At 43.0% G+C, this 13,113-nt stretch overlaps 1 protein-coding gene across 1 annotated transcript in view; it reads right to left on the bottom strand.

Annotated features, from left to right (window-relative positions):
• The window catches only part of LOC114923609 (probable pleckstrin homology domain-containing family N member 1), a gene marked incomplete at its 3' end in the record, with an annotated part of 29,717 nt that overhangs the window by 3,192 nt on the left and 13,412 nt on the right, over positions 1 to 13,113 (bottom strand). Inside the window, exons 3-6 of the mRNA XM_029286783.1 lie at positions 8,551 to 8,697; positions 8,305 to 8,385; positions 7,071 to 7,158; positions 280 to 404 (exon numbers count right to left, since the gene is read on the bottom strand). Coding sequence (XP_029142616.1) covers positions 280 to 404; positions 7,071 to 7,158; positions 8,305 to 8,385; positions 8,551 to 8,697 — 441 coding nt within the window. The remainder of the gene's footprint in view (positions 1 to 279; positions 405 to 7,070; positions 7,159 to 8,304; positions 8,386 to 8,550; positions 8,698 to 13,113) is intronic.

Here is a 13,113-nt window from a genome sequence, read left to right as displayed (position 1 = left end):
CTCCTCCCTCCCTCTCTTTTCATTCCTTCCCTCCCTCCCTCCCTCTTTCCCTTCCTTCTTCTCACTCCTCCCTCCCTCTCTTTTCATTCCTTCCCTCCCTCGCTCCTTCTTTCCCTTCCTTCTTCTCTCCCTTCTCACCTTCCCTCCCTCCCTCCCTCTTGAACCTAGATTGGGGGCCCACCGCCTGGCCCAGCGATGCCCCCTTTTGCAGAGGGAGGCGAGCGATGGACCTGGCGCCCTCCTCGGGGCCCATCTCCCCGCCCACCTCTAGATCTTCACCTGAGTCTCCAGGGGCAAATCCGGGCGCCCTCCGTTTAAATCGATCTGTTTCTCCAGGTGGTAGAGCCAGTGCTTCAGTTCCGTCTGGCTGGGGCAGTAGATGGTCAGGGGGGAGAGCAGCGGGCCTGGAAAAGTAAGGCAGGCATTGAGTTCGTTTGCACCCTTCCGTTTCTGCACAGATTTTTGCGAAGGGAAGATCTGACTCAGCGCACACCCCGGTCACTGGAAAAAATATTAATTGTCCTTAGGAAGGTCACAGAAAGGGAGTCCTTGTCGCTGCAACTGGAAATTAAAGACAACCGAAGCCTTTCCTCTTAATAATAATAATAATAATAATAATAATAATAATAATAATAATAATAAAGTTGGAAGGGACCTTGGAGGTCATCTAGTCCAACCCCATGCTCAGGCAGGAAACCCTATACCATTTCGGACAAATGGCTGTCCAGTCTCTTCTTAAAAACTTCCAGTGTTGGCATCCACCGCTTCTGGAGGCAGGTTGTTCCACTGGTTAATTGTTCTCACTGTCAGAAAGTTTCTCCTTAGTTCTAGGTTGTTTCTCTCCATTATTATTATTATTATTATTATTATTATTATTATTATTATTATTATTATTATTATTATTATTATTATTATTATTATTATTAATAATAATAATAATAATAATAATAATAGTAAAGTTGGAAGGGACCCTGGAGGTCATCTAGTCCAACCCCCTGCTCAGGCAGGAAACCCTATACCATTTCGGACAAATGACTGTCCAGTCTCTTCTTAAAAACTTCCAGTGTTGGAGCATTCACCGCTTCTGGAGGCAGGTTGTTCCACTGGTTAATTGTTCTAACGGTCAGGAAGTTTCTCCTTAGTTCCAGGTTGCTTCTCTCCTTGATTAGTTTCCATCCGTTGCTTCTTGTCCTGCCTTCAGGCGCTTTGGAGAATAGCTTGACTCCCTCTTCTTTGGGGCAGCCCCTGTATTTTTCCCTGTATATAATTTTCCCTGTATATAGAAAACCAGCCCTTCAGGACCAAATGGAAACGCTTTTCCTGCTGAAATGCTGTGCTGTCCTTGGTTTTTGTTTTTTTCCACAGATCATTCAAAGCTTCAGTGGACACAGTTTAAGAAAGACTCAACTTTAGATCAAAGGAATTTAGCAGAGTTAAAACAGACCTGTTACTCTATCATCCCTGAAGTTGTTTTGCCCATATCCAGCCTCGCTGTGTTGACACAACTTTTACCTTGTCTGAAGCTTCGTTTATTTTACTCACAGTGTCCAAAGCCCTTGGTTCTGCTTTGGTCCCTGTATTCAGCAAACCAGACAAGGGTGTAAAACTGAACATTTCTCACCAGGCCTGTATTTTATTTCTTCAACTGGGGTGGTTAGTGCTGCATTAACAGAGGGATAGAATCAAGATCACATGAAGTGTTAATACCACTTTACAAGGCCTTGGTAAGGCCATACTTGGAATACGGCATCCAGTTTTGGTCAGCACGATGTAAAAAAGATGTTGAGACTCTAGAAAGAGTACAGAGAAGAGCAACAAAGATGATCAGGGGACTGGAGGCTAAAACATATAAGGAACACTTGCTGGAATTGGGTATGTCTAGTTTAACGAAGAGAAGGACGAGGGGGGACATGATAGCAGCCTTCCAATATCTCAGGGGCTGCCCCAAAGAAGAGGGAGTCAAGCTATTCTCCAAAGCGCCTGAAGGCAGGACAAGAAGCAACGGATGGAAACTAACCAAAGAGAGAAGCAACCTAGAACTAAGGAGAAACTTCCTGACAGTGAGAACAATTAACCAGTGGAACAACCTGCCTCCAGAAGCGGTGAATGCTCCAACACTGGAGGTTTTTAAGAAGAAACTGGACAGCCATTTGTCCGAAATGGTATAGAGTTTCCTGCCTGAGCAGGAGGTTGGACTAGATGACCTCCGAGGTCCCTTCCAACTTTATCATCATCATCATCATCATCATCATCATCATCATCATCATCATCATCATCATCATCATCATTATTATTATTATTAACATACAAGAGAAAACGGCCATACAAATTGCGGGGCAGTCCAAATTTACAGCCTGTTCTAGAATCAACTCTCTTTTCTTAAGTCATTTCTGCTCTGTACTTCCTGCCTGGATAATTAATCAATATTCAGAGAGCCTTGCATATATCTGACTTTTTTTTTGGGGGGGGGGGGGAGCTGTTCTTGGGAAAAGCTATTGTTCTCCTTCAGGGTTGATCCCTGGCCAGCTTCCAAGAAGCCAGTGTCAGCTTTTTCCTAGCTGGATCACCTGTTGGTCTCCTTATCCAGCCCTGATGGTAAACATAGGAACTCTGCTGAGCGGCGCACCGGTTCCCGTCAGAGGGTTCAGACCACAGCTCAAACCGTAATCATTTCCTGCCCTGCCTCTTAATCAAACAAATTAAGGGCCTGAACGATGGGGCTTGGACTACCAAGATAAGCCCAGACCGCCACAAGCCGTCATAACAAGCCATTATCGGCAGAATGAGTACTTTGGCCTAGCGCTGCCCCTGTGTTTGGTAACAAGCGGAGAATAATTAAATGCCTTCCCTGTTTATGAGCAGAGTTGAGAGAGAAACTTTTTTCCCACGTTGTGCCAACTTGGGGAAACCGAGGCAGAGAATGGGGGGGGGGAAGTGAGATGTATTTCCCACTCGTTGCCTGTTAGAGGCACCCACAAATTGTCACTGCGGCAAAACATGACAACATGGCATCCTCCTGTTCATTTTTCTGGTGGGGCTGGCAGGCGCGTCCCTTGATAGCCCATTCAGTCTGTCTTTGATTTCCAGAAAAAAAACATTAAATATTGTTCAAATGGATTGCTTTCCCCCACTTAATGGCAAATACATTGTCACGAGGCAACGCGAGATCGGACAGCCCTTTTGTCTGAAATGCTCTATGGGGCTTCCTGCCTGAGCAGGGGGTTGGACTAGATGCCCTCCAAGGTCCCTTCCAGTTCTGTTATTCTGTTATTCTGCTTATTTGACTTGATTCCTGGGCCTCAAAATAATTCCTTCTGGAGGGTTCTCTCCCCACATGGGGACAGTTTAAAAAAAAAAAAGATGGGAGCAAGGAAAAAAAAATATAGATAACGCCACGCAACTTGGGAGCAACTCCAGAGGGCCAAAGACGGCATGTCCACACAAACCGAGGTGGGAAAATTGTGCCAGACTAAACAGCACAATTCTGGGTCAGTTGCTTTGAACCACTGGCTCAGATTTTGAATGGCAAACTGAAATGGAGCACCTCAGTCGGGTCCGGGTTTTTTACAGGCAGGGTTTATTAAGAAAGCCACCGTGGGGCCGACGGAAAGGTTGTGAACTTTCCCCCTTGCTGTCTAAAACCACACACACAACGGCCTTAAGGCCATTCTGTTGAAAAGAAAGTTTTGTTTTGTTTTCTTTTGAAATAGCCGGTAGGGCTGGGGATGGCTTGCCTCGGTTCCAAAGGGCGATGCTATCTCAAACCAGAGAAAAATATTTCCTCTTCACACACACACACACACACACAGAGAGAGAGAGAGAGAGAGAGAGAGAGAGAGGGAGGGAGGGAGGGAGGGAGGGAGGGAAGGAGGTTGTCAATCTGAGAATTCAGTCTTTTTGTTTTGAACTGTCTCACCCCCGTCCCCAAATGGAAGGCGTAAAAGAGCAGAAAAAAGCAGAGAAGAGCAGCAAAGATGATCAGGGGACTGGAGGCTAAAACATATAAGGAACGGTTGCTGGAATTGGGGATGTCATCATAGCAGTCTTCCAGTATCTCAGGGGCTGCCCCAAAGAAGAGGGAGTCAAGCTATTCTCCAAAGCCCCTGAAGGCAGGACAAGAAGAAACGGATGGAAACTAATCAAGGAGAGAAGCAACCTGGAACTAAGGAGAAACTTCCTGACAGTGAGAACAATTAACCAGTGGAACAACCTGCCTCCAGAGGCAGTGAATGCTCCAACACTGGCAGTTTTTAAGAAGAGACTGGACAGACATTTGTCTGAAATGGTATAGGGTTTCCTGCCTGAGCAGGGGGTTGGACTAGATGACCTCCAAGATCCGTTCCAGCTCTATTCTATTCTATTCTATTCTATTCTATTCTATTCTATATCTTAAGAAGCTTATTTCTTCATCTTCATAGACACACACACACACACACAGAGAGAGAGAGAGAGAGAGAGAGAGAGAGAGAGAGAGAGAGAGAGAGAGAGAGAGAGCACTATTGATGATTTAAAGCTAATGGTTTAAATGGTTCAAAAAGAGCACAAAATAACCTGGCCCAGAAAGATTGAGAAATAAACAGAGATAAGGAGTGGCAACAGTCCCAGTTTAGAGTTCAGGTTTTCCGGTCTTAGCCTGGATTGCCCACACCCACTTTCTCAACGCATGGGCTTGCACCCTTATCAAGCTGCACCCTGTTAAATATCCTAACAGTCATTCAGTTTATAAAGGAGGAATAAACGAGCGGAGCAGACTCGCTGTGGATGTTAGCAAAACAGCCGATTCACTCTTACAGGCCATGGAACAAACTGCATTTCAAATTATTACTAGTGGTTTTACTCATTGCAATATATTAAGGGAAGACGCTGGCTCAGTTTGACAGCCCCATCTCTGCTTTTAAGCAGGACTTAAAACACTTGTTTCTTTTTTTAAAACTTTTATCTTCCCTGGAGGGGTTATTGTTTTGATGTTTACTATTGCCTTTTTAGTATAGGTTTTGAACCCTCTTCGGATGCTGCTTTGAGTTTACTTGTGAATGGGCAGGGCTGATAGAATTTATAAAATCCACCCGTTGGAGAAACAACAACAACAGGTGCATCAAAAACCAGAGGTTTTTTTCCTACCAGTTCTGGAAGGAATTTTGAAATTGACAAGCCCTGATGTGAAATTGACTAGAGAACGGGCAGTAAGAAGAACGGGATGGAAAAGATGCTTGGCTTCTTCCAAAGGACCCTTGAACGAGAACATTTCCATCTTAAAACCTAAATAGAGGGCAGAGCAAATTCAGAATTTTGCTAGTCTTTTTTTTCCAGAGAGGGACTGAAGATTCTCTGTGCTTCCCCTTCTTCTGAATCATGACCCTTGGTGGAAAATGTTTCCTGGGAGAATAAGACCGACTTCTTAGTCATCCTGACAGCAGGGCTTCTTCTGCCACTGTCAATGGGCGTGACGTAGAGGACTGATAAAGATTGTGGATGCTGCTGAACACCTGTGAGCGGGTGTTTGCGTATGTGTCTTGCTGCCTACGTGCTTCTGGGCCAGATGAAAACTAAAACAACAGGTGATGCTCAGATACTTGAGGACCAATGTGGAAACCAAGTCCTATGATGAGTGGTTGAAGGACCTAAGCTTGGTTAGATGCAGAAGGGAAGGCTGCAAAAGGCAATATCTATGGGCTGTGAAGGACAGGCAACAGAATTCAGACTTATTCTGGGCTGTGAGCAACAGGAAGGAGATTCATGCCAGCCCTTTGAGGTAGTCCAGACCAGACACCAAAGCTATGAATGGCTAACACAGGTAGTCCTTGATATACAACCACAATTGAGTCCAACATTTCTATGGCTAAGCAAGGCAGCTCATAAGTGAATTTAGCCTCATTTTATGACCTTCCTTGCCACCATTGTGAAGTGAATCACTGCAATTATTTAGTCACAATATTTGTTAAGTGAATCCGCCTTGTCAGAAGGTCACAAAACGGGATCCCATGTCCGCCAGGGACCCTGCAACCGTCCTAAGTACATGTCAGTTGCCAAGTGTCTGAATATTTTTTTTTAAAGAACATTTTATTGATTTTCTAGTTTTACATTTAAATATTTGAAAAGCAACGTGGCGGCTGAGTTGGTCAATAATTCAATAACACATATATATCTTTAGTACCGATCACAAACTATTACATTAAATATTTCCTCTCTTTTCCCCTTGGTATTTACTGTCTCATATTTAAATTAATACAATTCTTATTCTATCAATTCTTACATTTATCAATAATTGTTAATTTATACATATCCTAGTTGTTTTAACATTCAGTCTTTTTAGACAATCAATGTCCTGGTTACGTTTTTCCCAATTTTTAGTTTCCCATTAATATTTAAATGTAACGTTTAATATTTATAATTTCCAAGTTTTAAATAACCCCAATTCCCTTTATCAGAAGTGTCTGAATTTTGATCGCGTGACCCTGAGGATGCTGCAACGGTCGTAAATGTGGAAAACTACCATGTCACTTTTTTTTCCAGAGCTGCTGTGACTTCGAACGATCGCTATACAAATAGTTGTAAGTCAACCTGTATTATTTTTACTATAAGGCTACAGTAATCTTATACATCTAGTCCCCAACTTACAACCATTTGCTCAGCGACATTTCAAGGTTACAACAGCACTGGAAAAAAAGGGACCTGACCAATTCTCACGCTTACGATTTTCGCAGTCAGCCCCGCGGTCAAAAGTCAGGCAATTTGTCAACCAGCATCTATTGATGATAGTTGCAGCATCCCAAGGTCCTGTAACCATCATTTGCGACTGTCCCAGCAGGCTTCCGATGAACAAAGCCGATGGGGAAAGCTGGATTGACTTAATGACTGCAAATTTCATTTAACAGCTGCTTAGCAATGGAAATTCTAGCCTCAATAGTGGTCATAAGGACTACCTGAGATGCCTGCTCAAATTACCTTCCTGCTTCAGACTTAGATTTCTCTTATCTGACCGTGGTTTTTCCTGGCCCTCAAGATTTTTCTACCAGCCCTCTTTCTTTTCTCGACCGTTCTCTGAGCCTCAGCTGAGACTTTGCCCTCACCTGTAATTTGAAAAGCGTGCAGATCTTCTTGAATTCCATTTTCATTTTCAAGTTTGGCCACCCGCAGTTCTGTCAGGGGTAGCAAACCCTGCAGGAGAAAAAAAAGTCAGTTGTTAACCTCATCTCCCATGTCCAATCTTCTTTTATCAAGTTGATTAAGGCACTTTTCACGTCTGGATATCAAGCTACAGTTTAATGGCAATGAAAAGAACCTCAGACTTTATCTACGGGTGGATCCGACTTCTGATGAGGAGGTGTCCCACTGGCTGTTATTCAAAAGCCAGCTCTAATTTTTTTCTAAAAATGGTGGGTTTGGTGGATTGGGACCTGCCTGCACGGGGAAGCCTGCAGCCAAGAGGCCGTGGAAGTGTTAAAATTTAACTTTCAAAAATACCCTTGCCAAGCGTCAACAACAGAAACATTTCATCATATAGCCTGTGTCACTCAGTGATTCACACACAATGAAACTGCAGCTGTTTTTCGCCCTGTCTGATCTTGGGTTACACACCTTTAGGGAGGAATTGGCAAGCGCATTTTGGAAAGAGAGATAAATTGGATCAAGAAGGAGGCAGACAGCAGGGGAGCAGAACCCAGCCAAATGGGGATCCAGTACTGAGAATCACCAGGATAAAAAAAAGAGAGAGAGAGAGAGAGAGAGAGAGAGAGAGAGAGAGAGAGAGAGAGAGAGAGAGAGAGAGAGAGAGAGAGGAGAAACTGACTGGTTTAATAATAATAATAATAATAATAATAATAATAATAATAATAATAATAATAATAATAATAATAATAATAATAATAATAATAATAATAATAATAATAAAGTTGGAAGGGACCTTGGAGGTCATCGAGTCCAACCCCCTGCTCAGGCAGGAAACCTTACACCATTTCAGACAAATGGCTGTCCAGTCTCTTCTTAAAAACTTCCAGTGTTGGAGCATCCACCGCTTCTGGAGGCAGGTTGTTCCACTGGTTAATTGTTCTAACTGTCAGGAAGTTTCTCCTGAGTTCTAGGTTGCTTCTCTCCTTGATGAGTTTCCACCCGTTGCTTCTCGTCCTGCCTTCAGGCGCTTTGGAGAACAGCTTGACTCCCTCTTCTTTGGGGCAGCCCCTGAGATACTGGAACACTGCTATCTAATGGGGAAATTTCCACGATGTGCCTGGAAATGCTAAGAATGGAACGGGGAAACAGACGTCGCTGTTGTTTCTAATCACGGATAACCAAATCCTCATTTACCTGATACTTGTGTCCGTTGGGGCCAAGGGACTGAAAATAGAGGAATTCTTGAAAAAGCTCCAAATAGCAGTCGTTTGCTTCCTGTGAAAGAAAAGACACAGAAAGCTTTTTATTCATTGGAGTCGATCTTGCGCAGAATAAAGATGAACAACTGAACGATATAACAAGCAGAAGAAACCAATGGGTAGCAAACGCGCCGGCCCAGAAGCCTTCAGAAGCTTCAAGCATTTGACAGGGGTTTTTCACCTGGCAGTGCTGAAACTTAAATTTGAGTTTGGAGTAGTGGATTATTTTCCCCAGATTCCGGACCACCGTTCTCCTCCGTCCCTTCTTGAATAGGCTGGGGAACCGCTGGTCCAAGTTTTCCTTTCCATTCTCTTGGCTGGCAAAGTTCTGTACCCAAAAAAGAAAAACACTCTTAGAAAAGGGAAGGAAGGGATGGAAGGAATGGAAGCAATAGAAGGAAGGAATAGAAGGAAGGAAGGAATAAAAGGAAGGAATGGAAGGAAGGAAGGAATAGAAGGAAGGGAGGGAGGGAGGGAGAGTGGGAGGGAGGGATGAGAGGTGAGAGAAGGAGGGAGGGAGGAGAAAAGAAAGGAAATGGAAGGAAGGTGGAAAGGAAGGAAGGAATGGAAGGGAGGGAGGGAGGAAAGAAGGGAGGGAGGAATAGAAGGAAGGAAGGGAGGAATAGAAGGAAGGAAGCAATAGAAGGAAGGAAGGAATAGAAGGAAGGAATAGAAGGGAGGGAGAGAGGGAGAGAGGGAGGGAGGGAGGGATGGGAGAGGTGAGAGAAAGAGAGGGAGGTAGGAAGGAGAAAAGAAAGGAAATTGAAGGAAGGAAGGAAGGAAGGAAGGAAGGAAGGAAGGAAGGAAGGAAGGAAGGAAGGAAGGAAGGAAGGAAGGAAGGAATGCAAAAAGGAAGGAAGGTGGGCTTCCCACAACAAATGGATTTGTCACACAAGGGAATATGTGTGTGTGTGTGTGTGTGTGTGTGTGTGTGTGTGTGTTTGTTCGTTTGTTTGTTTGTCTGCATACACACACACACTAAATATACTGTACTTCTTATCATCAGCATTACCAAGATAACCCAAAGGAAAATATTACCCATCTTTGCACAATTCCCATGGCTTAAAACGCCATTTCTTTCTCGAAAGACCCAAGGACAGAGACGCATTCCCCGTGGCTCTTCTCATCCTGCCCAGCTTCACACCGCCCAGAGGCAATAATTTTTCCAAGATCAAAAAGCTGGCAACTCTAAATTCAGCCGCAGATGCCTCCGTTCCCAAAAGGTCAGATGTCGCAGAAAAAGCATTTGTTGATGGATCGCCGTGCCCAGCTGAAGATTTTAAGATTTTTATAACGGCATCTTTACCATTTGCCCGACCGGTTCAGTGGTTGAGTCCTCAACAATAGCTCTAGTCTCTTTTTTATTGGGATTAATCAGACTCACTCTCTTAATTTCACTCTAAATGAAGAGTTACCAGCCCAGGAAGAGTCAAAATTAGCCCTCATAAGGGACCTTCAAATGCACACCGACTAATTTTGCAAACTCAGCTGCTTTTAGTTGTGGGCAGTTTTGATTTTCCTCCCCCTCACATAAACATCGTTACAAAGCCTATAGCCTTCACCTATTTGTTTATGCTTCCATATCTCTGCAAAAAATATTTCTCCAAAACCCCCAGTGCCAGTTATTTCTGCTTAATTCCTGCAGCAATTTTATGCTCCAGATCAACATCGCTTGATATAACAAAGCTCCTTCCGAGGCTAAATGCTTTATTTCCTCATTAAGGTGTATCCTGACATCCTGGGGCAAAGAAAAAAATACTTTTTTTCTCGTTTTCAGAGATAAGATAGAGGCTGAAGGGAGGTTGAGTTAAGCATCGGGCCTGCTACATTCCTGGCCACAATTTTTTTAAACTTCGGCCTTCTTGATTGAACGGTGAAGCCCTCCAACCCATTTATCTCAGCTGGGAAAGTTTAAATCCCACCCCAAGAAATGTATGAAAAATGTACTGATATCACTGGGAACTGAGCTCAGTTAATGGACCCTGGATTGCATCCAGAGCTTTTCCATTGATCTGAAGCCCAGCACAAGAGCAACAAAGATAATTAGGGGGCTGGAGGCTAAAACATACAAAGAACGGATTGCAGGAATTGGATAGGTCTAGCCTAGTGAAAAGAAGGACTAAGGGTGACATGATAGCAGTCTTCCAGTATCTCAGGGGCTGCCCCAAAGAAGAGGGAGTCAAGCTATTCTGCAAAGCGCCTGAAGGCAGGACAAGAAGCAACGGATGGAAACTAACTAACTAAAGAGAGAAGCAACCTAGAACTAAGGAGGAATTTCATGACAGTTAGAACAATTAATTAGAACAATTAAGCTCCTGTTTCCTGCGTCTTTTTCATCCACATGCATGTCTCATTGTCCTCTCCCCCTCCCCCCCCCCCCCCCCGGGTCCTTGATTCCAGTGAAACAGACCGGGTCGGTTTCTCCAGCCATACCCAAAATAACCGAAAACAAACCCTCCCATAATTAGCAAGGGAAGTGCCTCTCCCAGCTGTCTTCACTCTTTTCCCATCACAAGGCCGACTTGCCCGTGGCCATGGACTAAATCCCAGCGAGCGCCAAAAATGTGCAATGATCAGGTGGCAGGCAGAAAACCACCATCTGGGTAGCACAAAGCAGTCCGCATTCACACATTCGCATGTCTTTTGGAGACAGAGCAGACATTTAGAATAAGAATAGAATAGAATAGAATAGAATAGAATAGAATAGAATAGAATAGAATAGAATAGAATATAGGAATGGAATAGAATAGAGAATAGAGAATAGAGAATAGAGAATAGAGAATAGAGAATAGAGAATAGAGAATAGGATAGGATAGGATAGAGAACAGAACAGAACAGAACAGAACAGAATAGAATAGAATAGAATAGAATAGAACAGAACAGAAGAATAGAATAGAATAGAATAGAATAGAATAGAATAGAATAGAGTAGAACAGAAGAATAGAATAGAATAGAATATGGAGAAGATGGATTGTTTATATACAAAAGAAGCATAGAATAGTGGAATATAATTTAGGTTTTTAATTAACTGGTTTTTTTTTATGTATATATTTCTTTTATTCATGCAGAATTTATATACCTTGTGGAGTTAGAGATATTATTAATTGTTTACTTATATTTGAATATTATCCAGGGATTAGGTTTGGGAAGTCTCGGGGGGGGGATGCGGGTTTTATATTATATCTGTGTTGTATTTGTATGTTTTCTTTTTATGATGAAAATAATAAAAAAAATTTATTGAAAAAAAAAAGAATAGAATAGAATAGAATAGAATAGAATAGAATAGAATAGAATAGAATAGAATAGAATAGAATAGAATAGAATAGAGGAATGGAATGGAATAGAATAGGAATAGAGAATAGAGAATAGAGAATAGAAAATAGAGAATAGAGAATAGAAAATAGAGAATAGAGAATAGAGAATAGAATAGGATAGGATAGAGAACAGAACAGAATAGAAGAAATTAAGAATAGAATAGAATAGAATAGAATAGAAGGAATGAAGAATAGAATAGAATAGAATAGAATAGAATAGAATAGAATAGAATAGAATAGAATAGAATAGAATAGAATAGAAGGAATGTAGAATAGAATAGAATAGAATAAAATAGAATAGAATAGCCCACAATTCAAGTGGGTGATCGAAGTCGGATCTGACTCTTGACACGTGCATCAAGGAACAGAGATGCTCTCGATGACAAAAGCCTCTGCGCATGTTCAGAGAATTATTGCCTCGTTACAAACTCCATTCATTCCTTTCCCCGGCGCTCAATTTAGCACACCAAGCTGTCTGTCGCTGAAAGGGGATACTGTAGTAACAGGGAAGACTTTAATATTGAAAAGCCCAAAAGAAGCCTCTGTTTTTAGCACCGGGGGCTGCAAAAGCGTGCAAGCTTTTGAATGACACAGCATGCTTCGTCAAGTTTCTCCTGTCTCCACTCGGATGACACCTCCCCCCCCCAAAAAAAAAATCAGCAAGCAACTTTTCCATTTGGTCCACAGAAATGTGGCAGGGACAAGCAAAAGGAATCTTTCCCGTCAACCCCTCGGTGGAGATAGAAGCTGCCAGACAGCGATTAAGCTCTTCCACAAAAGGGTAATTAAGGTGCAAATGAAAAAAGAGAGATTAAGTGAGCCATTGATCAGCTGCCACTGCTGGGGAAGATAAAGTAAAATTATGCCAGCAAGTCGCAACACAACTGAACGGGAGATGCAAAATGGGGGAAACGGGGTGTTTTTCCAGACCGGGTCAATGAAATCCCTGCATGTAGAAAGTCAGCATATCGGGAAGGGGGGGGGGGAATGAGCGAGCTTTCTACCTGCAGGGATCGGGAGAGATACCCTATCACAGCAATTCCTGCTTGCATTCTGGAGTAGCGGAGCATAGATTTATCAATCCAGGGTGACCCTGAATCAAAGTTTATCGCAGGTCCTCACATTTCAACCTGCATCACTTTTCCTCTCAGATCAGCTTCCTTGCTCTCTCCCCAGATGACAGAGCCCGTCATTTTACGTCGCTAAGTGAAACGTTTGCTGAGTTAATTCTGCCCCATTTTACCACCTTTCTTGCCACAGTTGTTAAGTGAAACACTGCAGTTTTTAAGTTACTAACACGGTTGTTATTTGAATCCGGTTTCCCCTGTCAGATGGTCGCAAAAGGGGATCGCGTGACCCCGGGACACCGCAAACCGTCGTAAGTACGAGTCAAGCATCTGAATTTTGATCACATGACCATGGGGGGGGGG

This window comes from Protobothrops mucrosquamatus, unplaced genomic scaffold (assembly GCF_001527695.2).
Source record: "Protobothrops mucrosquamatus isolate PMUCROS unplaced genomic scaffold, P.Mucros_1.0 scaffold4983, whole genome shotgun sequence".
NCBI classification, from domain to species: domain Eukaryota; kingdom Metazoa; phylum Chordata; class Lepidosauria; order Squamata; family Viperidae; genus Protobothrops; species Protobothrops mucrosquamatus.
The sequence above is the reverse complement of the archived record's forward strand: the minus strand, read 5'-3'. Positions and strand labels throughout refer to the sequence as shown.